This window comes from Podarcis pityusensis (assembly GCF_964106645.2).
Source record: "Podarcis pityusensis genome assembly, chromosome: 3".
NCBI classification, from domain to species: Eukaryota; Metazoa; Chordata; class Lepidosauria; order Squamata; family Lacertidae; genus Podarcis; species Podarcis pityusensis.
In genome coordinates, this window is record NC_138026.1 from 55,086,757 (window position 1) to 55,114,553 (window position 27,797).

The 27,797-nt window shown below is 37.9% G+C and overlaps 1 protein-coding gene across 5 annotated transcripts in view; it reads right to left on the reverse strand.

The window, feature by feature from the left end:
• Positions 1 to 219: 219 nt before the first annotated feature.
• Positions 220 to 27,797, reverse strand: part of TBC1D32 (TBC1 domain family member 32) — a 69,608-nt gene continuing 42,030 nt past the window's right edge. For 3 of the 5 annotated variants that reach the window (XM_080999505.1, XM_080999504.1, XM_080999506.1), the window contains 9 exons: positions 27,450 to 27,543; positions 25,047 to 25,172; positions 22,541 to 22,624; positions 16,211 to 16,277; positions 9,428 to 9,543; positions 8,802 to 8,956; positions 6,948 to 7,088; positions 4,984 to 5,172; positions 220 to 943 (listed from right to left, as the gene is read on the reverse strand). In XM_080999505.1, coding sequence (XP_080855631.1) covers positions 824 to 943; positions 4,984 to 5,172; positions 6,948 to 7,088; positions 8,802 to 8,956; positions 9,428 to 9,543; positions 16,211 to 16,277; positions 22,541 to 22,624; positions 25,047 to 25,172; positions 27,450 to 27,543 — 1,092 coding nt within the window. In that variant the 3' untranslated portion in view covers positions 220 to 823. Of the gene's footprint in view, positions 944 to 4,983; positions 5,173 to 6,947; positions 7,089 to 8,784; positions 8,957 to 9,427; positions 9,544 to 16,210; positions 16,278 to 19,149; positions 20,698 to 22,540; positions 22,625 to 25,046; positions 25,173 to 27,449; positions 27,544 to 27,797 lie in introns of those variants that run through there. The other 2 variants (XR_013984342.1, XM_080999507.1) reach the window with 2 other exon arrangements.

Here is a 27,797-nt window from a genome sequence, read left to right on the forward strand (position 1 = left end):
TTTGATGTTTAACTTGTTAATTAATACATATACCTAATTTGTGTGCACCATATAAGATGCTCACAAACATGTAATACATTGGAGAAGCCTGCAGATAGTTTAACTCCAGATCAACTGGAAATATTATTAGCAATGCTCATACACAACCTCAAAACTGACCTCCTCGCTTTCAATTTTGGAATAACAGAGAAGTCACAAAAACACAATAAATACTGCATATTATCGTTACAGGAAGTTTAATTTGTTCAGCTCATCAAAACATCAAGGTTTTAGTGTACATTGTTAAAAAAACAACTACAATTCTACTTCAGACTAAGATACTCAGAATGGAGAATCTTCAAGGATATTCTGTTTCCTGACCTTCGAAGGTCAATCTTGCTACATTCAAGGAAGTAGCTCTGCCTTTATTTATCAATATTAAGTAAGGCTGGGTTTTCAGAATGGGGATTCATATTACTGCCTCTTATTGGCAAACTTGTATGCAATTTAGAAATTTAAGGTAGATGTTGAAGAGAAGCAAAGTTTAATAGTATGGAAATCACTCCAAGAAAATATAAGCAGGACATTTAAGTAATTCAAGGGCAGGTTCTGAAGCCAAGTGTAAACAAGGCTATGGTGCATGGCTAGAAAAACACATTATTTTTCAGATGAACCAATTTAGAGGATGTCTTGTGAAAGCGGAATGCTGAAAAGCCTTATTATTGATTTGGCAGTATGTACATTTCGAATGAATGCATTTTTATAGAGAAGTATATAAAACAAATAATCAGTGTCCTTTTAAGAACGTAACTAAAATTTGAAATGAGAGGCTCATTTGCTTGATCTATGTGTTCTGCACTCTAATGTTCTTCATGTCTCTTAGCAGCACTGGTCTGTAGGTTAGAGCCAAGTTTTCCATGTATTTGAAATAATCACTCACTTGAAATCCATGAAGTGCTTCTTCCTGCACATTGCACAAAAGCAAAGTATTAGCCAGGGGGAAAATGATGGATATTAACATTTGAGGCTTTCCCAAGAGGCAACTTGTTTTATTTTTTCATCCCATTTAGAAATTTGTTCTGTTTCCATTGTAATACACAGATACTGCATTATGACAAAAGTGAAAAATAGACACATCCGTTTCTATACAATGGTGTCTAATGACATATTTACTAACGGAATTAATAAAGCAAAATGAGGATTTCAAACTTTACATATTTCTTAGCTGTATCAGTATACATAATTTGAAGTATAAAATAAGCTACAATTTATCAGTAGCCCTAGTTAAAATAAATTACTGTTTAATATAAATGAGCAGTGTGTTATTTCATGCTGCTCCAAACTTCCCAATTTGCTTCAACCTGGTCCTACCGCTGCCACACAGCAAGAAAAGCAGCTATGACACTGGTCTCATCGTTCATTTGTCTCCAAATAAAGAACAAATGGAAGCCTATGTTTGTTCTTAGTTTACTGCTTATAGTTTGGAAATAAACAAGCCACAAGCCTGATGCAGACAAGGTAACCTGAGGTTTGTTTCCTCAGCACAGGAGTAGCATGCTGCTCTATCACACTGAACCATCATGGCCAACTAACATTACCTTGTCCCATACCCTTTGTTGCATGCCATGTCCTATTTTGTTTCTGACAAATTAAACCAACCATCTTGTTAGAAGGTTAGCACTAGCTGCATTATGAACGGTACATTTTGAATGTCTTTTAAAATAAGATAATTGGGAATTAACCCAAGGACAGTCAAGTTTAATTATTATTATTTTAAATTTCTATACAGGGCAGTTTATGATAGAAAAACACAAACATGAATAACATAGTAACAAATAAAAACAAGAACACCCCACAACAGAGTTTAAAAGGGCATAGATGGTTTAAGGCCTGGGTGAAGAGGAATGCCTTTGCACTGATTTGCTATTGAGGGATAAGGAACTGCAGACTTTTGTTCCCCCAGCTCCTACCACAATGCTGGCAAGAGCTGGAGAAAGATATTTTCCAAAGCTATCCACTGTTAAAGTAATCTTAGGGACATGGTAAAACTTTGCAAGGTGCAGAGCATCGGTGAAGTCGGTAGTTCTAAACAGAAGTGGTTGTGAATTCCTCTACAAAACAACAGCAAGTGTTGCAGATGTTAATATTTGCATCTCATTTGCAGCAACTGTAGCATTAATGGCTAGTAAACACTGGGGAGAATAAGTAAGTTTTTAGTATACACTGAAATCAATGCTTTGTCAGTGCTTCCCTTAACCTAGAGGCAAGTTTAGTTGTTACTTTGAGTGATGTAAACCATATGGAAATACAAGATGAGGATTTTACTGCCTTTCCACATTAAGGTTTTGATGGGGGGAAAGTAATTCAGATACTGTTTTGTTTGTCAATAATTGTGTGCATACCTGTATGATGGTTACTAGATGCTTCAAATCATCTATCTAAAATTGCATATTATATATTATGTCACTGTGCAAAAAAAGTGAAACACTTGGTTGGAGTATTATGGGCCACCAGAAACCTCACATACTGTAATGGAGGATAGTGGTTTTGTTAGAGAATCTTCCACTTTTATCCATATATATTATTATAAAGTAATTACATGACAAAGAGCAGCTGGCTCTTCTTGAAAGTCAGCATCAGAAAAATTGGGATAAGAAAATGCCCACATTTGAGGTGTGGGTGGGTAGGAGAGAAGGAGGAAAAGAAGAGGTGACCTGACGGGCCCACAATCCTAGCTACAACTAAATACTGACTTTTAGTATCAATGGGATGAGTAATTAGAAATTATTTGCTTTATGAAGCTGTTAATAAGGCTTTTATTGGAGAGATTTGCAGTCAATTGTCTCAGCCTACTAGCAAGGGAAATCCATGTGCAGAAAAAACCTACCACGTAATAACCAACATGGATGCAGATGTTCATCTGTATTACAATGCACACCTGAGTTCCATTAAACTGGCTTGTGCATTTGATGTAAATAGGTTTGTACATTCCTATATGTAGCCACAAACTGTTGCACACAGCTTCAAGTAGACTGGGTCCTCTTAATTAGAGTTTCCATTTTAATGATGCACTGCTTTGTGTACTTAGTACTGTGTTTCCTTCAAACAATGTATTGTATTCTAAGGGTGTAATTTACAACCAATTAAGTCCAGAGTATTCTAGTTAAAATTAAACTGGAATCAGATATGGTGGATTTCTTTTCCAAAATCTGCCAAGTCAAGCCTAGTTATTAAAGTCTAGTTAGGACAATTTGACAGAGAGTGTAAATTAAAATCGTGTTCTTTCCTCAAAAAACATTTATTTTTCTCTTTTATAAAAATACAGCAAACCCCATGATTCCTTATAAAATGTGTTCAGCACACTTTTAATGAGAGTTTCATAATTTTTGACCTATTATTTGGCCTCTGTATCTTAAGAACTATTTAATCATGATGGCCTGTCATCAGATGTTAAGATGAATTTTATTAGGAGGAAGAATAGCTCTGGTGTGTTGTCTCCTGCTATATAATGAGGACTACAGATCTGTCATGCTATTTTAAAATGAATGTCAAAGATTTTAAATTAAAAGTATATTTTGGGAATCACATTATACAAAATGGCTGTTATAGACAGGCAGCAGCTAATGGCATGTTTAAACAATTAACTTGATATTTCTTATTTTAAAAGTATTATCCAGTCTAGAACGATATATTCAGCTTTGATTCTAAAGTTATGTATATCAAACAGGGTTTATTAAATTTAATATATATAATGCCTGAAGCAACTCTTTTCATACAGAGAATTCTACTTTGGAGTTTTCGTTTGTGCATTCTTAGAAAAGGTAAAGACAGATATGAAACTTAAATAGAAAAGCAGCTTTCAGAAAATAATAACTCATTTAACTTCATCTTTAAAATTTATATCCCTACCTCTTTGCCCAAAGACTTAGGGGCAGGGGACAACAATAAATACATAATTAATGTTAAAACAAAACAATAATAGTAGAATAAAAACAGTCTGCCTAGGTGTCAGTCTACATTTAAAGAAGGTCTTTAGCTGAGTCCTAAACGTGAACGACGTCAGCACCTGCCCAATGTCTGGCAGAAGTCCTTTCCGCAACTGGGGTGCTACTACTGAGAAGGCCCTCAGATGGGTTATAAAGTCCCAAACTATTCTCAATGATGGAACCATCAGAAAGCTCTCCCTAAGAGATTTCAACTCACAGGCAGGTTGAAATGGGGAGAGGCAATAGGGATAAGGAAAAATATATATTCTGACCACCTAAATTAGTTACCAGAACATGCAAAGCACTGACATAGTTACCTTCTCAATGACCATTCATTCAGCTTTGAATTAACTCAGGTTTGCCAAAAGCTCATTTCTAGTTCTGAAATTCTTCACTGAGTTTACTGAGTTAATACAGCCGCTACACTTATGAGGAGACAGGACTCATGGATACTTTAGCTGAGATTTGTGCATTGCAGGGGGTTAGATTAAATGACCCCTGTGGTCCCTTCCAACTCTACAATTCTGGTTCTAATAAAAGGCAGCTACTGTTTCTGCAGAGTAATGTAAAGCTTAGAAATAAACAAATCTATAGCTTAAAATTTTTAAGAACAGCCCTGCTGGATCAGATAAAAAAATCAATCTAGTCCAGCATTCTGTTCCAACAGGGTTCAGCCAAATCTCCCTGGAAATATCACAAGCAAAGTATTTTGCTCAAAGTCCATCAAGGATATGGCATTCTGTAAAAGAGAATGACATATCAAGATCAGGCTCATCCCCAATTCCCAGTGAACAAACAAGGAAGAATCTATTTCATATACATTTGGCATATGCATTTGTTTTCTTTAAAGGATTACAGAAAGGATATTTTCCTTTGTCACTAAGTAAAGCTATGAAGAAAACAGACTGAAAACAAACACATATTCAAAGAATAATTTGTTAAGTTTTTCTAAAAACTTGACATCAAATCTTCAACACTGTTCTATTATTCTAAGTCATGAAGATAAAGAAGAAATTACTTTAAGAAAAACTTGGAGATCCTGAGTCTGCGTATGCTGAAGAATTTCTTGCTGTAGATGCTTGAATACAGATATACACATATAAATCTGATAATCTGGGCCAAGAAAAATACAAATGGCAATGTAATGGCAGATCTCGCTCCAGTCCAAGTAATTCCAGAAACACTGAGTCAACCATTGTTGACAGATCTAGGAAAAAAACAATAATCCAATTCATCACTTCCAACAGCAACTGTTCCACATAATGCATCCAGCTCTATATACTCCATTCTGAGGTCCCTTGCAATTGTCAGCTACCATAATTTACAACAGAAATCCACCCCCCACTCCCCGCTCTTAGTCATGTGGGGGGGGGGCAGCACACCCTGTTTCGCCACTGGAAGTGAAATGTTTTTCCCTGGAGGTTCTCAGAGCTCACTGAAACCCTGAATCACTGCCACTAGTAAGGGCTTGTCTGGGAAGGCAGCACTTCCGTTTGTAAAAGCAACTAAAGCTCTAGACCACGTCCCCTATGCTAGGGGGAGGCATCTTTTCTCAAAGAATTTGAACTAAAAAGGAATGAGGGAGGTGTGTCATATCATCATCTCCCAATTGGTCATTTGCACTGCATCTTCTTTCTGGCAATCATGGGCATAAACAAGTTTCCACCTTAGTGTAGCATCATTAAAAACCCGGAAGAAGAATTGCTACATAAAAGAGTTTTCTAGTGAAGAATGTCACAAACAGTAATACTTTGGTTTTGTTTAATGTGTTTGTATTGAGCAGAAGAGGAGCTCTCCAACTTTTTAATAAATCTGACATTCTGTTATTAAACTGATTATGAAAAACAAAATTAGAATAACTGTTCTTTTTGTTGATCTCTACTATGACAATTTCATTTAGCTGTGAACTTATGAATCTTGTGTTAATCAGCCTGTAAATATTTACAAAAGTAAATCAGGCAAAAGTACTAATTTGATTGCAAAAGATAAGGTTTAAAACAGATTTTAGCTTGCTTCGTTTGTAATCCAACAGTGACAATGGACTGGAACCAGACTTTTTCTTTTTGTGGACAGCTTCTAATCCAACAGAGAAAACCATTTTTTGTTGAGTCCCCCCTATACTCTATGACTTCAGAAAAACTTACCTAGAGGATTAAGGATCCCTTGGAAGGTAGCACTGGGGATTTTGAGGAATGGAAAAATCACTCCTCCTCTTTCATGGGAGTGTCCTGAGCAGAATTCTGCTTAGGGGATCCAGCAGGAACAAACTCTGAATCTATCCCAATTAGTGTTTAGACAGCAAAATTACTTTTGCTCTTTTCACTTAAAATTATGGTGTAAGAGCTGGCATCTAATGCACTGCCCAATTCTATGTATTTTCATTCAGAGGCAAGTCTCATTGTTATTCCTAAGCATTCAGATACTTCCAGCCTTATTGTAGAAACTGTACAATAAATAGTACATATCAGCAAAACAAACTGTTTTTTATTGCAGTAGCAATAATTCATTTTTTTGGTCTCACCTGTATAACTTGATTTCAAGTATGGTTATGAAGAACTACCAGACAAAAGCAATTCAATTTCAAAAAGCTCTCTCTTTCTACAATTCCCAGCTGACTATTCATTAGCAGTAAATATAATTTATAGTTAACTCTGCCCACTGCTGTGCATTTAAGGGTCTGACAAAGCTATTCTTTTTACCACTATGCTTTTTAAGAGAAAAGGAAAAATCTTCCTTCCTGTGAATTTCTTTTCAGAGTTGCTTCAACATGAAATGATTTAGTGGAAGTCCTACCCAGCTGGAATCTTGTCTTAATTTCCCTGTAAGCCTCATTTAACTTAATGAGACTTACTTCTGAGTAAACACCTAAGGGGCTGCACTATAGAAGAGGAAAGTGCTTTGGCTCCAGTTTTGCAGTCTCCCTTTCACTGACAGTCAAGGCAACCATTTTTTAAAAAAACAAATTGGAATATTTTTTATTACCTGTGACGACGTAAAACCAGACATATGGAACGCAGAAAAGACTAGGGGTAACTCAGCCTTCAGCAACATCTCAACATAGTGTGCACTGCAAAAATAGATTGGATGGATCCCAGACGCTGCTGTGTCAACGGGCAGGTGAATCTGGTCAATGAAGCAACAATACCCAAAAGGATCCTTATTATACAGCTTTTCATAGGTCTCCCTTCAAAAAAGATGTCACCTTCCCTCTGCCCATTCATTATCCACATGCAGAATAGAACAGTGATCGCTTTTCCTAATTTATGTCTAGCTGTAGAAAGTTTATTTGCTCCCAACACAACTAGAAAAAAAAAAATACGGCAAAGTAGCCGGTAACATTTACCATTGCTTTGGGAGCAATGGGAAGAAAGGACTACCTGCTTCCCCCTTCCCTCCACAGCCCCCTGATAATCTGGTCCTGAAGGCTGCCCCCCCCCCCCCCGGGAATATGGGACATAAGTGATGGGAGCTGCAGATGGATGGTGGAACTGGCAAAAACTGCATGTCCCTCTTAAATGAATGGAGAAGCGCCTTAGGATCCAAGTCACAGTCCTTGCCAGGGCCAGACATTTGGCTGTCTTCAAGCAGCTGCATTGCGCATTCCAAAATGTGTGTTTCAGGATCCCTTGGAGTGTTGTCGAAGGTGTTGTAGCACACCTCTAATGCTGAACTGCTTCACAGAAACCAAGAGCTGCACACTAGAAAGAGCTGTGGCTCTTCAAGGAATCCTGGCATGCACAGAATTCCTTGGTGCCTAATAGAAGCATTTCGGTCCCAAGTGGACTGCTTGGGGTCTTTCTGCTGACCTACCTTTTGCAAGGAGGTTTACTAGCTCTAAAAAGTAGTGTACAGAAAAGCCTGTTCTTGCCAGAAACTCCATGAATTGACTGACAGCCTGCTTGCCTTAAACTGAGTTTATGACATTTAACTGCTAATTTGAGTGCTTTGTTACCAGTGTTAACAATATGATTTGGCTTGTGGCTTCCCTACTAGATGTGAACCATTGCTTTGACCTCTAATGGCCTTAGAAACAAACGGGCATCAACTGTGCAAGCGTCGAGGAAGTTCCAGAATATGATTTGGAATTGTCACATGTCCATAATGTTCATGAGTAGCACTTCTTGATCATGCCCTACACTATTTCTTAAACTCTTTTTCAAATCTTAGTCCCTCTTGTCATATGGCTTTATTATTTTGGGGTGCTGACATGTCTCAAGTGGGGAGCCACACTTGCCCTGTTTGCTCAGTTTTCTAGTATGTGGAAGTTTATGTTAGTAGGAGGGTAAAAAATTAAACATACAAGTTTTCATTTAATTCTGTGATTATTTATGTTAAAGGAAACTTGTATAAATATCTGAGATGCTAAAATAATGAGGCTCTGACTAGCAGTGACAATGCAAGCTGGCTTACTTTTTTTTCCCTTATCCAAAATTGCTACTTTGTATCATTTAATGATTTTATAATAAAACAAAAGCTAATAATCTAAAGCATGAGCTTGCACATAGCAATAATAATAAAAAGGCCATTCAATAGTTCTATCTGCCTACATACAGAATTTAACACTACTAATAAAGTGAATTTTATGGCTCACTTTAAAATTCAATAACACCACCACTGCTATCTGTCTACCTGTTTTTTCCCTGGTTCCAGACAACCATTTGAGCAGATGTCAAATCCATATTTTTCTGAGAGAAATTTTGCAGGGCAAACATTTGGTTAAAAAAACCTTTAAGTAACTGCATTGTGTTCTGTTTATAAACAACTTTGGAAATATTAAATTTCATTTAAAATGTTCAGAGCAATCTTGTCAAGATGAAACCTTTTTTGAAGTCTTACAGAACTGTGCAGCCGTGGTATCCAAAGGAATGCTGACACAAGAAGACGGGAGAACTGGTGGAGAAAATTTAATGTTTTTTCCCTGTCTCCCATCATTATTAGAAATACAGAAGATGCAAACCAATCAAAGCCGACGTATCCTCCCTGCAAACCACCTGTAGGAAAACGTTCAGGAAATCCAAGGGTTTGTTGTTAAATGCAGAAAAACCCTGCCATCGAAAACACATCTATTAGTAGACCATTATTAGAAAAGGATCAGGCCTAGATACCAAATCCAGAGACTTAAGGGTATTCACATGCATCATGTACAAAGTACACCCCTTTCATTGCAATTGTGAATGCAAATCTATAACTGTGGGATGTCTGTGGATCTGCTTTCTACACTGGAGTAAGTGGGGAAACCACTGTAGATTTTAAAAAAACTCTGGGCAGAAATAGAAACTTAGATGGGAGAGCATCTGCTCTGGAAAATATGCCTGTTGAGAAAGGAAAATGTTATGAAGTTCCTGCCTATATGGCACAAATCTTTGTGCCATCTTAAATAATTCAAGAAGGCATCTTAAAAATTATTTTGACAGTTATACCGACAAAAGACTTGGTGATGTTTATATTATGAGAAAGGATACGCAACGATGTCCTTAGAACTGCCTGTTGTCGTTTCAAAAAATTTTCACAGTGCATTATTACATGGCATAGATCATCTTCGGCATTCTCTCTCAGCAGGTTCAAATGTTTACCATAGCTAAACCAAAAAATAAAATAAAAATGTTTAACTTAACTAGAAGCTATACACATTTTCATTTACTTATTTCATTATGGAAAAGAGCACACCAGACATTAATGTGAGTGATTTGTAGCCAATTGGCAGAAGCCTTAATCCACATCATATTTATAGGCAATCTATACTGGGAAAACATGTCTGCAGCTGTTTCTTTCTTTTAAACCTTGCTACTTTATTTAAGATGCATAACATTACACATAAAATAATAATCTGAATACAGAGAGCTCATGGAAGGGCTTGATACAAACCCAACAATATTTGTGACTCCTTCTTCAAACAGCTGAACTCCATCACCACCACCCATGGCACATCATAAACTGCATTTGAAAGTCCCTCATTCCCAGATTAAACAGTTTTCCATGTGGCTTAGATGGCTGGTCTTCAAAAGAAAGCACTCTAAAGGCCCCTTGGGTTCGTGGTACTAGTTTAACGGTTCTTTGAATCCTGGCCTGACCTCTCTCCCCAAGTAAAGCACATTCTGCCACTTAAATGAGACCGCTGGTTAATTTCTGCGTGAAATGTATGATTTAATGGATTAAGGCACTGATTTGACAAAATTATGCTCTTTCTAGTTACAGATAGGTAGCCGTGTTGGTCTGCCATAGTCAAAATAAAAAAAATCCTTCCAGTAGCACCTTTAAGACCAACTAAGTTAGTTCTTGGTATGAGCTTTCGTGTGCAAGCACACTTCTTCAGATACACTGAAACAGAAGTTGCCAGATCCTTCTATATAGTGAGAAGGTGGGGAGGGGTATTACTCAGAAGGGTGGTGGGAATGGGAGATTGGCAGATAGCTGAGATGAGCCTGCTGACGACTCTTAACGACTGTAATAGGTCTTACAGGAAAAGGCAAGGGGTGAGAAGGTGAGAAATGGCTTAGTCATGTATAATGGGATAAGAATCCAATGTCTTTGTTCAAACCAGGTCTCTCCATGGTTTTAAGTTTGGTAATGAGTTGCAATTCAGCAGCTTCTCTTTCCAGTCTATTTCTGAAATTCCTTTGTAGTAAAACAGCTACTTTGAGATCTTGTATAGAATGTCCTGGGAGACTGAAGTGTTCTCCTACTGGTTTCTCTGTTTTGTGATTCTTGATGTCAGATTTATGTCCATTTATTCTTTGGCGTAAGGTTTGGCCTGTTTGTCCAATATAGAGAGCTGAAGGACACTGTTGGCATTTGATGCCATACACAATGTTAGATGATGAGCAATTGAATAGTCCCGAGATGGTATGTGTGATGTTGTTGGGGCCAGTAATGGTGTTGTCCGGGTGTATGTGGCAGCAAAGTTGGCATCTGGGTTTATTGCAGGCTCTGGTGCCAGTGTCCGTGTTAAGTCTGGTTGTAGTATTATTGTGGGTTAGGAGTTGTTTAAGATTGGGTGGCTGTCTGTAGGCAATGAAAGGTCTTCCTCCCAGAGCTTGAGAAAGAGAACTGTCATTGTCCAGGAGAGGTTGTAGATCTCTGATGATGCGTTGTACTGTTTTAACTTGGGAGCTGTATGTGATGACTAGAGGTGTTCTGTTATTTTCTTTTTTGGGTCTGTCTTGCAGCAAGTTCTCTCTGGGTATAAGTCTGGCTCTGTTGATCTGTTGTCTAACTTCATCTGCTGGGTATTTTAGTTCTGAAAAGGTTTGCTGTAGATCTCTTAGGTGAGAGTCTCTGTCTGTAGAATTGGAACAGATGCGGCTGTAACGTAGTGCCTGGCTATATACAATGGACTGTTTGGTATGTTTGGGATGGTAGCTAGAGGCATGTAGATATGTTTGTCGGTCAGTTGGTTTACGGTATAAGGTGGTGTCTATGCGCCCATCCTGTATTTTTATAGTAGTGTCCAAAAAATGTATTTCTTGCATAGATTGATTCATTGTAAGGTTGATTGTGGGGTGAAAATCATTAAATTTCTGGTGAAAGGTGTCCAGGGTCTGTTGACCATGTGTCCAGATGATAAAAATATCGTCAATGTATCGCAGGTACAAGAGAGGTTTGAGTGGGTAGGAGTTTAGGAAACGTTGTTCTAAATCTGCCATGAAGATGTTGGCATACTGTGGGGCCATGTGGGTGCCCATTGCTGTGCCGCTGATCTGAAGGAACAGGTCATCACCGAATTTGAAGTTGTTGTGGGTAAGGACAAATTGGCAGAGTTTGGTGGCAAGGTCCGCTGTGGTTTTATCTGAAATGGTGTTCCTTATAGCTTGTAAACCATCGTTGTGTGGGATGTTGGTATACAGAGATTCCACATCCATAGTAGCTAGTATAGTATTGTTGGGAAGATTATTTAAAGATTGTATTTTCCTCAGAAAATCTGTGGTGTCACGTACATAGCTGGGAGCACTGATGGCATATGGTTTCAGAACAGAGTCCATATAACCGGAGACACCCACTGTAATAGTGCTATATAGAAGGATCTGGCAACTTCTGTTTCAGTGTATCTGAAGAAGTGTGCTTGCACACGAAAGCTCATACCAAGAACTAACTTAGTTGGTCTTAAAGGTGCTACTGGAAGGATTTTTTTTATTTTGATTATGCTCTTTCTGTCATAGATGCTGCAACTGCATGCAAAAAATGATGCAGTTACTCAGATTGCTGTTCCACTAATGTAAACAATAATCCCAAACCTTCTTTATGTCCAGCTCCAACCAAAGTTGTTGGTGGTTTTGCTTGGGGACATAGGTATATTAAAATATATTAAATACACATCAGATTACATGTTCCCAACCACAACTGGCGCCGTTACAGCAAGGCCAGGATGCATAAGAGGAATGTAATGTGCAACATAAAAATAAGCAAAACAGAATTTTTGAACCTGTACCTGGTACTTTCCATGACTATCTATCTGCATCTGCTTGCAAATCCTATTTGCCTTTTTAAAATTGTGTGAGTGTCTTCTCATCAAGGCAAGGTAGCAAATAGAACAGAAATAATGGCACAACAGTATTGTATAAGCATTTGCACATTTAAAATGTTAAAACAAATGGGCTGCCCTACAACTATAATATGTGCCAGCCTAGTGAAAGCATAGGTGTGGTGTGTATTTATATTTTTATATAAAAAATATAGAGCAAGAATGGCTAACCTTTCTGGGCCTGAGGGCTGCAGTTAACCTTGAACAACCCCCTGAAAGCTGCATACCAGCACTGCATGTGATCAAAAGTGTGTGTAGCCATCTCGCTCCCTTGCACACACACACACACACACACACACACACACATGCATATCCATTGATACTAGACATTTTTAGTATAAAAACTTATTAAATTCTTCCACAAAGCATTCTGCTTTGCTTCAGGCTTCCATTTGCACCCCACTGTTCACAGCTTAAGTCAGCTTTAAAATGCACATTATGTTGATTTAGATTATTATTCATTCTAGGAAGATCAAATAAAGCATATACAATGGAAATATGTTGATAGTTTAAACAAATGAATGAAACATTAGTGGTTCAAGAGCAAGGAAGAAGATTACTACGTCTGAGTTGAATTAATATGGAATTATTAAAGCATCTGTTAATAGTATTTTGGTAAAAATATAGTGTTCAGAGCTTGGTTACTCATACTAGAACAGCTTACTACAAAAATAATAGTATGTATTATAAAGATGTTTTTAAAATATCTGATACTCCTGTTACTGCACTTCCTATGAGGAATGGCTTGAGGGAAGCAATGGCTTCCTGTTACCTTACCATGTAGAATTCACACTGTTGTTCATGACTTTAAAAGCCCTAAAGGGCAGAGGCCTGGCTGATTTAATGAATCAAGGTGACCACAGATTCAAAGAACTGTAGCGTTGGAAGGGAACATGAGGGTCATCTAGTCCAATTCCCTGCAATGCAGGAATATTTTGCCCAATGTGGAGCTCAAACCCACGATCCTGAGATTAATAGTCTCATGCTCTACCGAATGAGCTACTCTCACTCCTAAAGCCTGGTGTGAACTTATTTATGTCCTGCCCTTCGTCACAACTTATCTCAGGGTGAATTACAAAAAAGTTACAATATGATAAAGCACTAAAATACTGTTAAAATCATCAAAGTAAACCCATATGGTTGCCTATACCTACTCTCTGTAACTGTGTGACTACACAGAGATATTTAGAAAGCATGATGGAAGAGAAAGCAATTCAGCTGGCGCTGAAAATGAATGGCATCAGCTCAGTCTTGGAGAGAGGGACATTCCTTAACTGATGGAACCAGTGCTGAGAAGCCTCTAATTACATTTTTGGTGGTACTGTCAGAAGGACCAACCTAGCTCATTTCAAAGGCTTGGCAGGACAATATAGAGCAGGGCAGGGCCACCCACCTGTCAATCACCTAATGTCATAAAGATGTCACAAGGGTCTTGCAAAGTTCCTAAGCTTATATTGTAAAATAACCAAGAATGTTCTTCTATTTCACTATTGCTCCTACTGTGACCAACAGGGACCTTTAGATAGACCTTCTCAGTAGAAGTCATACAATTATAAAATTCTCACTCCTGAGATGTCTGCTAGTCAGAACCTAATCATCTAGAAGCACTCTCTAGTTTGGGGTGGCCTTTGGTGCACCGGGTTAATTCAAATTGTTAACTGGTTTCAAGACAAAACAAAACATGATTTTTGTATTCAGTTAGAGGGTTTATTTTATCATAGTAGTAATCAAGCACTTTTCTTTTTGTGTAATCTGGTTATATATTTTTTAACCTGCACTAGGCCTCCGGGGTAGAGCAAATAACCAACCTCAAATAAATTACATTCAATGTGTCTGAACACCATTATTAATCCCTTCAGTGGAACAAAAAAGAATAAAAGCAAATTCCTAGTTTTGAAGGACAAGCTAAATGACCTTTATCAAATCTATTCTGAAAACAACAATTATGGTAATTATGTTGAAATATACAATTCAAACTTACTTAAAGGAATGAAAAACATACAAACCATACAGGAATTATATACTGGTAAGAACATCAGTATTCATTATAAATCTCAGCTATGAAGTCACTGGGGTGACTTAGGCGAGCCTTTAACTCTTCACCTCAGCCTGCCCTCCTTTTCAATGGCAATAATGGAATATTTCTTTCTTTAAAAATTACTGACAACTTTTCAGGATAAAAAAATGACAAGGTTGTTTACAAATAAATATAGTACAATAAAACATAAAGCAAACTATCTAGAGTTCAGTAAAGCTGGTACTAAGGATTAGAGTCCAGGAACGCCCATATCAAATGAAAAGTTTTTACCAGCAGCAGAACATCTGCGCTGTAGGTTCCTGTCATATCTGTAAGGGGAGGTCATTCCAGTTTGGGACACTGGTATATTTTATACAGGTCGTCTTGTGAGGATTACCAAGAAAATATATGATAACCGCATTGCACAATATTCACTCTCTGTCCAGTTTACAGCAGGTGCATGGCTTCTAAGCAGGATCCCCAGAGGGGAACTGGATGCAGCCCAAAGAGAAAACGCAAAGCCATCATTTATACAGCACAACTGATCAGTCGGCATAAAAAGGTAAAAATAAAGAAAAAAGGCTAATGAATCCATTCTAAGACGGGTACTACTTAGACCTGAAAACTTGTTATTGGCACACACAAAAATAACCAATTATGCACAAATGGAGTATTCCATTTGCAATGGGGCACTAATTTTAGTACATCTTTGATAATGAGTATTGTTTTGTTTTGATAACATTAAAGTATCCCTATATAGACACTTAACTTGGTCTGGTGTTGTTTCAGCACACTATAGCCCCATCTACCGTATTTCTAAGATGCTTCATGGAGAACACCCAAAGGCAGACAAAGCTGGCTAAGAGGTCACTTAAAGTGATGTAGGTGCTGTTCTGCCGGTGGGGAGAGAAGCCCGCCAGCAAACCAGCCCTTACACTGCTGCAGGTCACCCACAGAAAGCTCCACAGACATAGATGTTCTGCTGCCACTGAAACACTGAGGGGTTGCCCAGTGTTTCATGGGCAATGGAGGATCTGATATAGTTCAATCAATCGGTGTTTTTTTTGTTTTGTTACAATTTCAGATCAGCCACTAGAATATAGTCCAACACATATAATTTTACAGAGATTATAAATTTGGGGTTACCAGTACTACCAAAAACTAGGGTATGTTTGTGCATTGCCATACATTCATAATCACACTAGAATGAGTTTTTTGAGTGCTAGTGTGGTTGGTAGAGAGATGTAATCATCTGGTTCCTGGTGATGCATGCTGATGTGCATAATTTTGCCACATTGATGAGTCTGGTGTAGTTAATTCCCTTCTGTTGGCTGCAATGAGGGGTGTGGGGGAAAAAAGAAGAAAAAAGTCTATGGACCCCCCACAATGGATGCAGTGAGCCAACAGGGATTGGGAAGTAGCAATAGCTCTACCGTAGAATCAGTGAGAGGAGGAAGAGCTTGCTCGGCCATTGATTCATGGAACATTACAATATTTTGGTGATGTATCTGGTCTGGAAGGTGCTGGTAGCAGTGAGAGAAACCGTGTGCAGTTCTGTGGTTCCAAGCCATTCACGTTACAATAATGATTTTCACCATAAAATTGTTCAATTTAAATGTTGAATGGATGGTTTCAATAGCATTCAAGTCATAACAAATTAAAAATGAACATTTTATAAATACCTAAGTGAAATGTTTTGATGTAATGTACCTGATTGTCATTTTAATGCCAAGCTGCTGTACAGATGAAAGAGTTTTGATCTCCACATTTGCATCAGCTGCAAAGAAAAGAAAAAGTCACATAAAAATAAGTTCAGGTAGGTAGCAGTGTTGGTCTGACGCAGTCAAAATAAATAAATAAAAATTAAAATTGTCCAGTAGCACCTTAGAGACCAACTAAGTTTGTTCTGGGTATAAGCTTTCGTGTGGTGTCTGAAGAAGTGTGCATGCACACGAAAGCTTATACCCAGAACAAACTTAGTTGGTCTCTAAGGTGCTACTGGACACATTTTTTAAAAAAATTAATTTATAAAAATAAGTGTTTAACCATTTTAATCTGAATTTCTATGAACTGTTTAAAAGATGAAGTTTGGTGGCAATCCATAATACAGTGAATTTAGTGAAAGCAATAAATAATAGTTATTATAGTTACAATAAGACAACATTTTGGACTATCTATGGCCTTACTTTTAACAACTGAACTCTACAAGCTTCCATTTTATGACAGATATAAATAACTGTCAGCTTATGGTTCATCACCCCTTACAACTTCATAAAACTGTCAAAGTGGCACCTTGCCTAAATACTGTCTGTAGTACTTATGCACAATCCTATGGGTGTTGCGATGGAGTTCCAGGAACCATAGGATTTTGCAGATGAATCTCGCCTTCTCCATGGGCTCTGAAGAAGCTTCATCCAGGTTGCTATGAAAAGATCCATAGCTACTACTTCCCCACAGAGAGGAGGGCAAAAGGGAGCATTTTGCGGGTGGATTTAAGTGCTGTCTTTGGATCTGCTTGAATTCAAAGCCCTTTCACTCTGAAACCGTCGGGAAAGAATGCCGACCCTTTGGCTGGTGTCCTTCTTTTCCCTATTCAAATTCTTGAAAAAAAAAAACTAAAAGCCAATAGGAGGAGAGAGAAAATGGGGAACAACACCATCACACCACCTTGTGTCCTGACAGTGCATTCCCAGAGGGCTTTGGATTTTGTGGTTTGTCTTCTATAACTACTAACCACTCCCAACACTGTTGCTCTATCTAAGCACTTATCCCGCAGACAGAACTTGACATCAAGTGCTCTTCTCCAATATTTGACTCAACTCAGCCTTTTGCCAAGTATGGGTAGCATCCAGTAAAAACAATAGCCTAATTCACTATAATCAAAATGAACGAGCAGATTATCCTGTTTCACAGTCTCTTATATATATGTATCTATTCATGACATAAATTAATGTGCAAAATTGTGGCTGGGTTGTCATTATAGCTATGTTTTCCTATTCAGAAGATATTTGTATCAACTCTTTCAGTGCAGATTTTAAAATGGCTTGCAGAACTCTTCACAATTGAAGTACACTTAATATTAACCAATGAGTGAAGCATTGGCCTGGTGCGGTAGTTCTTAGATTTTTCCAGGCTAACAATATTTTCATCTGCTGTTTATAAAAAAAGTGGGCCTACAAGTCTTTCTTTGTACTTTATTCAATACATTAGGAGCTCAACACCTCTACAGGGAAGGGGAGGAGGCACGAAAGCTGCAATTGTAATGATGCACAAAATGTACCTTGTTTATTCCAAGATACATTATTTAATTTCCCCCAAAATCAATGTGAAACCCATTTTATTAAAAATGTCTTGAAATAATGTGGCTTTCAGAACAAAAGCATCAAAGGATCAATTTTCTCAATAAGAAAACCATTTTCCCCTTAACAAAAGGCAGAGTATCTCTGAACTGTCAATCAGACAAAAAGGTGAAACTGCTATAGTTGTTAAGCAGAATGAATAAAATATGCTATGGCAGCAGCTCCCAAGACGCCAAATTCAGGGAAAAGATTTAAGTACACCTCACAGTTCAAAGAGAAATAAAAATTGCACAGAACATGTGTAATTCATTTTTTAAAGAAATCAAACATTCAATTGGATGTATCACAATTCATATTTAATTTCAATATATGGGGACTGTCAGAATTCCAGATACAGTCATGCTGAGAACTTGTGCTGAAGTAGTTTAACAATATTGACCATTTTTGTTTTTCAAAACACATCCTTAATTCAGAATTCACCGGCTTCTAAGAAGAATAAGGCAGCCTCCCCACCACCATACACCATTTTTAAAATCAGATCTATTGTGTGCATTTCTTAGGTTTTCTATCAAATTTAGATTCTAAAATAACAATTTAATAGTCTATTAAACAATACCAAAAAACGTTTCTACTAGTTGGATGCCATTAACATTGATAATTACAAGTGTTGGTGTCAATTTTCCCAAAAGGAATGTGACTTCCTCTTCTTAGTGTTAACAGGGTGCTATTCTTGACATCCAAGAAGCACAACTTCTTTTTGCATACAATATTAATTGCATTAATCCATAACAAATTCACTATCTCTATAGGGGTTCTTCCAACCCCCAGACTTCCCCCCACTCCTCTCCCCGGTTTCCAATAATTATCTCTTCTCTTTTCTGTGACTAAATACTTTTATCTAATCTATTAAGTCTGCCTTTTCAATACCCTTTATCAAATTATATTACAAGTGCTAATCCAAGCCTGCTAACGTTTTTAAATGTTTGCAATGCTCCTTCATATATTCTATAAAGTTAATCCATTCATTTCTAAATTTTTTTTTGTCCTCTTGGTGTCTAATCTTCCCATTCCCGTTCAATTTCGTCATTTTGGCATAATCCATCCAGCTCTCTTTTTGCATAGAAGGAAGCTGCTTGAGCAACTGCTTCTCTTCCACCTCCATACTGTAGCTACTGAAATAAGAACGACCTGGACAGGCAATGGGTCTCTCTCCCTGAAGCCACTTGGACCCAGAGGCTGTAACCAATCACCCTAATGTACTAGCAGAAGCTAACTTAAGGATTCCTACCAGTGCAATGGGACCTTTCCCCCTTCTCATCCCCTGTGCCCTCCCCCCCCCCATATGCTCCAGAGGATTGGGAGAAATCCCAAAACAGTGCATGGTGGAAGGAGAAAGGAGACCTTAACTGCAAGAGTGAGAATACGCAGAACCTAAGGAAGGCCTTATCTTTATGTTTATCCCATCAAGAGGAATCTGGATGGCTCTCATGCTGGCTTACAGAGTATGATAGAAAAAATACAAAATAAAATCCAACATAAAACTAAAACTCAAAAGAAATATGGTAACAGTGGCTGAAAACAGCAGCTAGAACACAATTCAGTTTAGAAGTTAAATGCCTTTCATAAAGGTCAAGAAAACTAAAAAAAGATAACAATGAATAATCTTCTTTCCTAGAACACAAAATTCCAATCTCTTACAAATCTACACATAATAAAATAATTCTTTGCACTTGCATCCTTAGATACCATCTAGCAGATGAGCAATCCTGTCCTCATGCTAAATTACTACTGGTAAGAATAAAGCAATTTCAAAACATAAAGGTCAATTTTTAAAAGTGCAATCCATGTTCCAGGATTTTCAGCTTTTATTGCTACCTTGAAAGGAGATGCAAAATAATGTGTATGATCTGTCCTAATTCTAATTACATGAGACGTATTCAGCTCGGAATATATACAGCTACTTATTTCTAAAATGACATTACATTTGCCAGAATTTTAAAGACTCTCTTCAGCTGGAATTGTTTCTCTATTAACAAAGTACTCCTCAGAGTTTTGAAGGGGGAAAAAATAAAATGTGAGCAGCAGAAGTGCAGTCTTAGTTTTATAGAGCTCAGTAACCCCATGTAATCAAATGGCAAGCATGAAAATAAAAAACCCGTGGAAGACAACAAAGTAAGAAATGTTCTTTTAATAGCCAAATCCCAAATGGGACATGCAGCCCAATTTGTAATGTCTGCTATGCTCTCCAATTAAAAGGGAAGCTTTGTCCACTTTCACTTCATTGCCAAACTATGGGCAAGAACTACATGGAAGGGAGGGATGAGAGGAGATATTTTCCAGAAAAAAGGTCAAAGGTTGCTTTTAATACACACACACACACACACACACACACACACACGAGTGAGGTTATAATGTTTAGTCTTATCTCAGGACAATCTAGCCAAGTAGGGTCAACCGTTAGTGATGGGCAGGAAATGATTTTCATTGTCCCACTTTTAGAGATCCTTTAATAAGAAATAAGATTTCAAACCTATGCCTGAAAGACATGCCCAACATGTCCGACTATTACTCCATACCAAAACTAATATTTAAAAAACCCAATCCAGAGACATTTAGGATGCCTGTGAGACGGATCCTAAAATGAGTTTTGTCTTCACCATGCTAATTTTCTGCAGAAAAATATTAAATCTTGCAGAGGGGCTCAAAAAGCACAGCCCAAAAATAGGTTTGCCACTCCAAATGTTATCTTATGAGTAGACTTAAATCTGGGGTTTCACAAATGTAGCTGGAAAATGGCGAGTCTACTACCTTAGCATCTTAATTTATAGCAGATGATCTGATGCGAACATTGCTGCCAGGACTAGCAAGTACTCCAGTACCACCTCTAGGGCCAGCAGGCTGCCATATGGCGATGGAAAAGAGAAACAAAGAGGAAAGATTTTAAAAATATCTAGTGTCAGTTTTGTTGTGGTGGTTTGAGCTCAGGAGTGATATTTAAAGTTATATATAGCTATATGCATGGATCATATTCATAAGTCATCCATATATTATATGAAAGACAGAGGCTGGATTTCCAGAAGTCTTTTTTCATAGAAGCTTTAACTTTAAGCGCATCTTCCACATAAGCCAACAGACAGGCAATATAGAGTTAAGTGTTGCTATTGTTTATTATAATTTTTTAAAGCCCTGCAACTGTATAAATGTCAATATATTAGCTTATTATTCTCCCTCATCTTTAAAACGCTAACCGAAACTAATTTGATTTTTCCAGATTTGCAAATTTTATAATGGATTGAAATCCTGAGGGATTTCACAACAGCTGGATGAATTGTGTTATTCTAATTTCAACTACCCAAGGGTTTAGAAAGCTGCTGTAGTTTAAGATAATCAATTTCTCATTTCCAGAAACATGATAACACTGAATATCAATGCATTGTCCTGAAACTACTTTCATATAACACATTGATTCTATTCATTAAAAAGCCAGGCTAAACTATTGTTATACTCCCTGTTGATCAAAGCCTAGCCAAGGTGTGTGTGTGTGTGTGTGTGTGTGTGTGTGTGTGTGTAGAGGGGCTGCACTAAGTAGTCTGCTGGCTTATTAAAACTCAAATCCATCTGCTCCCTTTACAAATAATTTGGGATACCAAACAACCTTACATCAGATTTCTTATGCTTGATGATTCTCTGTGGTTTATTCCAGTATATGATTCAAGGGCTCAATACAGAGGAGAAGACAAACAGGGAGCCATAGTGTAACAAAAGTGTCAAAGGAATATGTTGAAAATACAAAATTATATTTAATTTTTAAAACATTTTAATTTCCATTGATAGGTGGAATAAAATGCACTACAGAAGCACCCAATTAAAAAAATCATGTTCCAGCTACTCTTGAACCATAATGAGATGTAAATAGCTATGTGGTATTTCAGAGGGATCCTCCTTATTTTAGTGAAATCGTGTGTGCTTTATGTCAGATTTATGCCTATTGGAAAGGTATAAGAAAACAATTTTTTTTCAAAAATGAGGTGACAGGGTCAAAGTGACTCTGCAAAAGCCAGCTAATGTACCCCAGACACAGAGTGCAAGCGTACTGGACCAAAGATCACACACAAAGTCAATGGCTGGGGGAAATATGGCCACAATTTTTTATTGATAATGGAGATTGTTGTGGCATGGCAGCAAGGATCTTGGTATTGGGTGGCCTGACTTCTGCCTGATGTAGTCAGGAATTAGGGAATGGCCCACCTCACTGTGGGTCATCCCAGTGGTTGCTCACCCACATGGCTGCAAAGAGGCCAGCCTCAGTCCCCAGAGCTACAGCCAAGGCCTTAGGGCAGCCCCACCAAGGAACCCTTATGTCTATGAATTCTGTCCTTTGTCCCTCTGCCACCAACTGTATGCTGTGACAAATACTCACTTTAGAATAAAATAGTAAACTCAAGATTCTACAACCTATGCATGTTGCTATGAGAAAGGTGAAAACCTCATCACTACGTCATAAAATGCCAAGATCTGCCATCCTCCTATTATAATGTATTAATTATAATTATAGACTGCTTTTCTTTTCAGTCAAAAACTGAAGGTCAGCTGGGTCAAACCAGATCAAGAGAAAGGAGCCTGCTATTTCTACCTATTCCACTCAGGGCCACTGAGAGAGGCTCAGAAGCCAGAAGTGTGGCAGTTACCTTTCAGTTGACCATTGCAAGCCAGAAAAAACAGCATGAGAGAAGAAAATTACCTTCACATTCTCTGCTGGTGAAGTAACATTCTGATGGCGTTTCAGAAAGATGCAAGACAAACATTTCCATTAATTCTGCCAAATCTGAAATAAAACCAAAATGATTAATGCATCAATGCCACAAAATTTCCTTTAAAAAAGAAATCATGTCATGTTTTGTGATTTGCGTGTGCACAATTTTGTAACAATAAAATAAATATATATATATATTTAAAAATGCCACAAAGTAAAATGCAGAACTATATCAACCAATTTCTTTGTTTCCCTTATACCCTGCCTTTCCTCCACAGAACCAAAGGTGGCATATGTAGCTTGCTCCACTCCATTTTATCCTCTCGATCACCCTGCGGGAGAGGATAGGCTGAAAGACAGTGAGTGGCTCAAGGGCACCCAGTGAGCTTTATGGCTGAGTGTGGACTGAATCTTAGTCCCTCTGATATAGGCCAATACTCTGACCACAGCACAACAGTGAGTAGAAAATGAACCAAAATGAAAGCCTACAGGCAACTAACAGTGAACTGTACTACATATGCAGTTAGAAGAAAGTCTCACTGGGTTCAAAGAGGCTTACCCCCAGGTAAGTGCGTTACAAGATTGCAGCCTAAAGCTGTCTATACGACCGCATGTTTATTCACAAAAGCATGGCAAAAATAATTCAAAACAGGCATTCTGTTTTTGTATTCATAACAACATTCCTGGTTTAAATTAAAATTTTAATGGCTTCTCTGACAATCTATTCAGTGTAAACTGAAAGGGAATCGTTTGTTATCCTTGGATCCTCTGAGGATTACTTCAGAATTTGTTAGACAGTTTCAACATAAAGAAAATTAGCTGTAATTAGATTGCACTGCCTACATTATTCTATATAGAGGTTCTGAGGAGGGAAGTTTGGCCTTAATCTTGCAGTAAAGGTCAATGCACTTTAAGAGTTTCTGTCCTCCTTTGTGCAAAAGGCGTTCCAACACAGCTACCTGCTTCCTTTTGCATCTCAGCAGGAAACTTTCCAAGCTCTCCATGGAAGTCTTTTGCACTTGTCTTACTCATTTAAATGAGTAAGAAAGCCCTAAAAGGGAGAAGAGTTCTATGTTCTATGCACACAGCATATTTGAGTATGATTGTTTTTCATTCTTTCATGGATAGCTCCCAAAGTGATCTTTGCAAACACAGGTTTGCCTAGAGCAGGCTTTCACCAACATCTGAGTTCACTGACCCCTTGACGAGCTTATAAAGTTGTCATTGACCCCCCCAACCCAAATTCTTAGGGATGTAAATGAAATGACATCCAGAAATATCAATGTATAATCAACCTTTTTAAACCACCAATCACCATTACTAGGAATCATAAAATGGAAAAAAAAAATAAGGAATACTGTCACATTGTAAAATCATCTATTAAATACAGAGGCTCCTCACTGGCAAGGGAGATGCACTCTGTACATATTAATGTTCTTTATTCCTGAGGCTCGTTGCATTTCCACACTGTCCCTTGTGGCAATCTTTTCCACCCCTAGGCCGTTTCTGACCTACTTTGGAATTCTAGATCTTTTATTCAGCCCCTGCACATTCACATCAATATCAACCACTTTGGGAAACCATTGCCTAAATAATGTATAATTCTGATGTAGTAATTCATTTGGAGAAACTCTCTCAGGATTCTTAGAGGAATGTTTAGGATATACTGCTATGGATACATGACGTCTCCAGGCACTGCAGTTGTCTGCAAGGGATTCCGGTCTGGCGGAGTCGATGTTGTCAGGCTTCATGTCACATTTGCAGACATCTTTGGAACACAGAGTTGGTCTACCAATGGGCCTGGTGCTGGAAGCCAGCGCCCCATAGAGCAGAGGAAAAATAACCGTGGGAGGAGTGCAGAGAGAAGAAACGCCATGGTACATCTGCTGCAGCACAACTGGATGCCTTCATCTGCCCCAGATGCAACAAAACATGTCTCTCCCACATCCGTCTCTACAGCCACAGCAAGCGCTACAACCCAGCAATAGTTTGACTTCACCTCAATTGTCACTTGAGACAGGCATATTCCAACCAATTTGGGACATTTTGTTGTTGTTTAATCATTTAGTCGTGTCCGATTCTTCGTGACCCCATGGACCAGAGCATGCTGGTAGCTTCGAGAACACTATCCAACCATCTCGTCCTCTGTTGTCCCCTTCTCCTTGTGCCCTCCATCTTTTCCAACATCAGGGTCTTTTCTTCTCTTCTCATGAGGTGGCCAAAGTATTGGAGGCTCAGCTTCACGAACTGTCCTTCCAGTGAGCACTCAGGGCTGATTTCCTTAAGAATGGATAGGTTTGATCTTCTTGCAGTCCATGGGACTCTCAAGAGTCTCCTCCAGCACCATAATTTAGGACATAGCAACATATAATACAAAGTGGTTTAAATGGCATGTCTTCCCCTTTGACAGTCCTCAATCATACCTCACTATAAAGAATCATCAATATAACGTAGCAAGGATAAGCAGTTTCCCTTTAAAAATAATTATACTTACTGGTTCCACTCATAACAGTAGGTTTGTTTTCCATGATTTCACAAAACTGTCTTTGAATATTTTCAATCAATTCCAGCGGTTTCTCTGGATTATTTAAAGCACATGCAAGCTTGCTAGCATCGCCATCTAAAACGAAGATGAAAATATTGCTATGAAAGCTATGGTTTTACTTTCGCCTAAATGACCACAGCAATCAGTGAAGAACTTAGTAAGTCTGCCTCAAACCAATAAAGCTCCTATACAAGGAAATACAAAAAGATGTTCACAGGTCATAAGAGGACTGGACTGTGAAGGTGAGTTGCTTGGCTCAAACAGCAGATGGGGGCTGAGAGGCACTCCCCTCCCACCTGGCTGCTCTGCCAATTTAAACTTCATGCAGTATTAGAATTACTAAATATTACCATAGTAACAGCATTTCCCTGAAATTAAAAGTCCTGCTTTTTACAAACAGGTGCTTAGAAATGGCTCTTTATGAGCCTCCAAGAAGCTTTCAGTGAATTTCTTAATTGTAAATATCAAAGTGATCAAGATAATTTCTCCCTGCTATCATCCTCTACCAAGTTCTTGTTTGTGCAATATCGTACCTGTTTCTAGGCTTTAAAATTGCCTAAATTCATTTTAAGTATACACAATAAAACATTTCTGTAGTCAGACTTTAGAAACTTTGGTTCTTTAAGATACTTATTATTCCTGCTTCATTTCAGCATTTTAGTATCCTAGTTAATATTCAACTTCCTAAATGAAATCATCACTTGCAAATGCCGTTAGCCTTTTTTTATTAAATAGAAAATATTTGCTTTCTGTTTCTTTCACCGCATAAAATGCATTTTAAAATAGTGTTTGGGCTTTAATAATTTATACTTAAATTGTTTTCCCGTCACTGGAATTCATTTGACCAACCCAGAGTATTTCACGAAGCTGTTCGACTAGTACAATTCTTCCAATCTATTCCATATGCACATTCAAATGCCAAGTAATTACACCAAAAGGCTTCATTTCTCAAAGGCCCTCACTGGCACAAGCCTAATTTAGTTCTTCATCTAATGTTCACTTCATGTAGCCAGGCACAGGGAAAAAGAAGCTTCTTACGCAGATTAGATTGTTGGTGATGATGAAACTCCTCTGGCCCTTTCTCCCTGTATGATCATGACTTGTTCCCACTGCCAAGGAGGAACAGGTATTCATTTCCTACTTTCAACACCTTTTGTTTATATCTATTTGTAAGTGTAAGGTATTCTATATGTCTTATCATGCTTCTCAGGATCCCACTTTTTGACTCTACATGATTGCCCTTTCCTTTTATGAGAATGAAAGGTGGCAATAATGTAGAAGACTGGAAAGTACTTAACAAGAATAACTTAACAGACTGTGTCTGTTAGGAGAAAGATTCAATTCAGGGCCACACCAAGAAACGTGGCTGTTTAAGCAAAGTATAGGATTATAATCTACTGTCACCTGAGGCAGTTGCCTCACTTTGACAGCCCTGATTCAACCCCAGGCAGAAAGTACTAGAGTAGGGAAAGGTTTTCTAGAACAAAACTGAGTTTCCTTTATAGGTATCGGGTGGGAGGGGAAAACTAATTTGTTCCCATATTCTGTTTTCCCTCAGTTTGATTTTCATACATAAAGGAATTGAGTCCCAGTATCTGATTGCTTTTATTATAAAAACCCTGCTGTGTTTGTATTAAATTCAAGGAACAAGTGTAAAGTCATCCTGTGTTCAGTTTAACACTTGGTAATATACATGTATATTAACAAAAACGTTAAGCCTAATGGATAATGTGTGCATCTTAGAATTGAAAGGGAAAAGCACAGTAGACACAGATAAACCATGCAATCCCGGCAGGTTTTGAATGCGTAAGACTTTTCTTTGGGGAATAAATGCTGCCTATGGGACATGGGGTACATTCAGTAAAATTCCTTGATTTGTAGAGTTAAGCTCCACGAAGATTTTTATTTTATCCTCTAAAGAGCCTTAAGTGTTTGAAATGCATGCCGTTATTGTACTGTTTGCCTGGACATAAATATCTGCACCTACTGTGTTCTCTCTTTCACAAGGGATTTTGCTTGGAGCTACCCTCTCTGTGACAACACCTTATGATTCAAATGTGAATAAATACAGATCCATATTGCATCTCAATGATAAAATACAAACCAAGCAATGCAAACAGAAAATCAAGAGACACAAATAAGAAAAAACTATCACAAAGGAACATGGTAAATTCCAGCTGCCATACAGATATGTTCAGCTCATATTCTTTACCCTCGTGAGCCTTTCAAAAAGGTTCCTCAAAACAAAACAAAACAAGATTTATGCACAGACTAACACATAACTATAAATTAATCTAAAATACATATTTGTGCTTTTTACATACATCACTCCAGTAAACTAACATATTATACCTTGCCTTGTGTCAGTTTTTCTTGGAAATTCAGCAAGATAGCATGTTGGTAAAGGATATGACGAAAACATGGGCCAAGGATATGGATCATCACCCTAAGGGAGAACCACCAATAATAAAGTGATGTTATAACTTACTGATGGTTTGTCTATTTCATTCTGTCGTTTGAAGACTCTGCACTCTGTACTTACAGGTAATCTTCAGATATTTAATGCATTACCTACATATAAAACATAGTGCACTTGACACTGTACTTTAATGCTATCAGTGTAATGAGTCAGGATGATTACACAGAACAACTCTTTTAAGCCCACTCAAAGGGCAGTAGCCGCAGTTAGTCAGCAGAGGT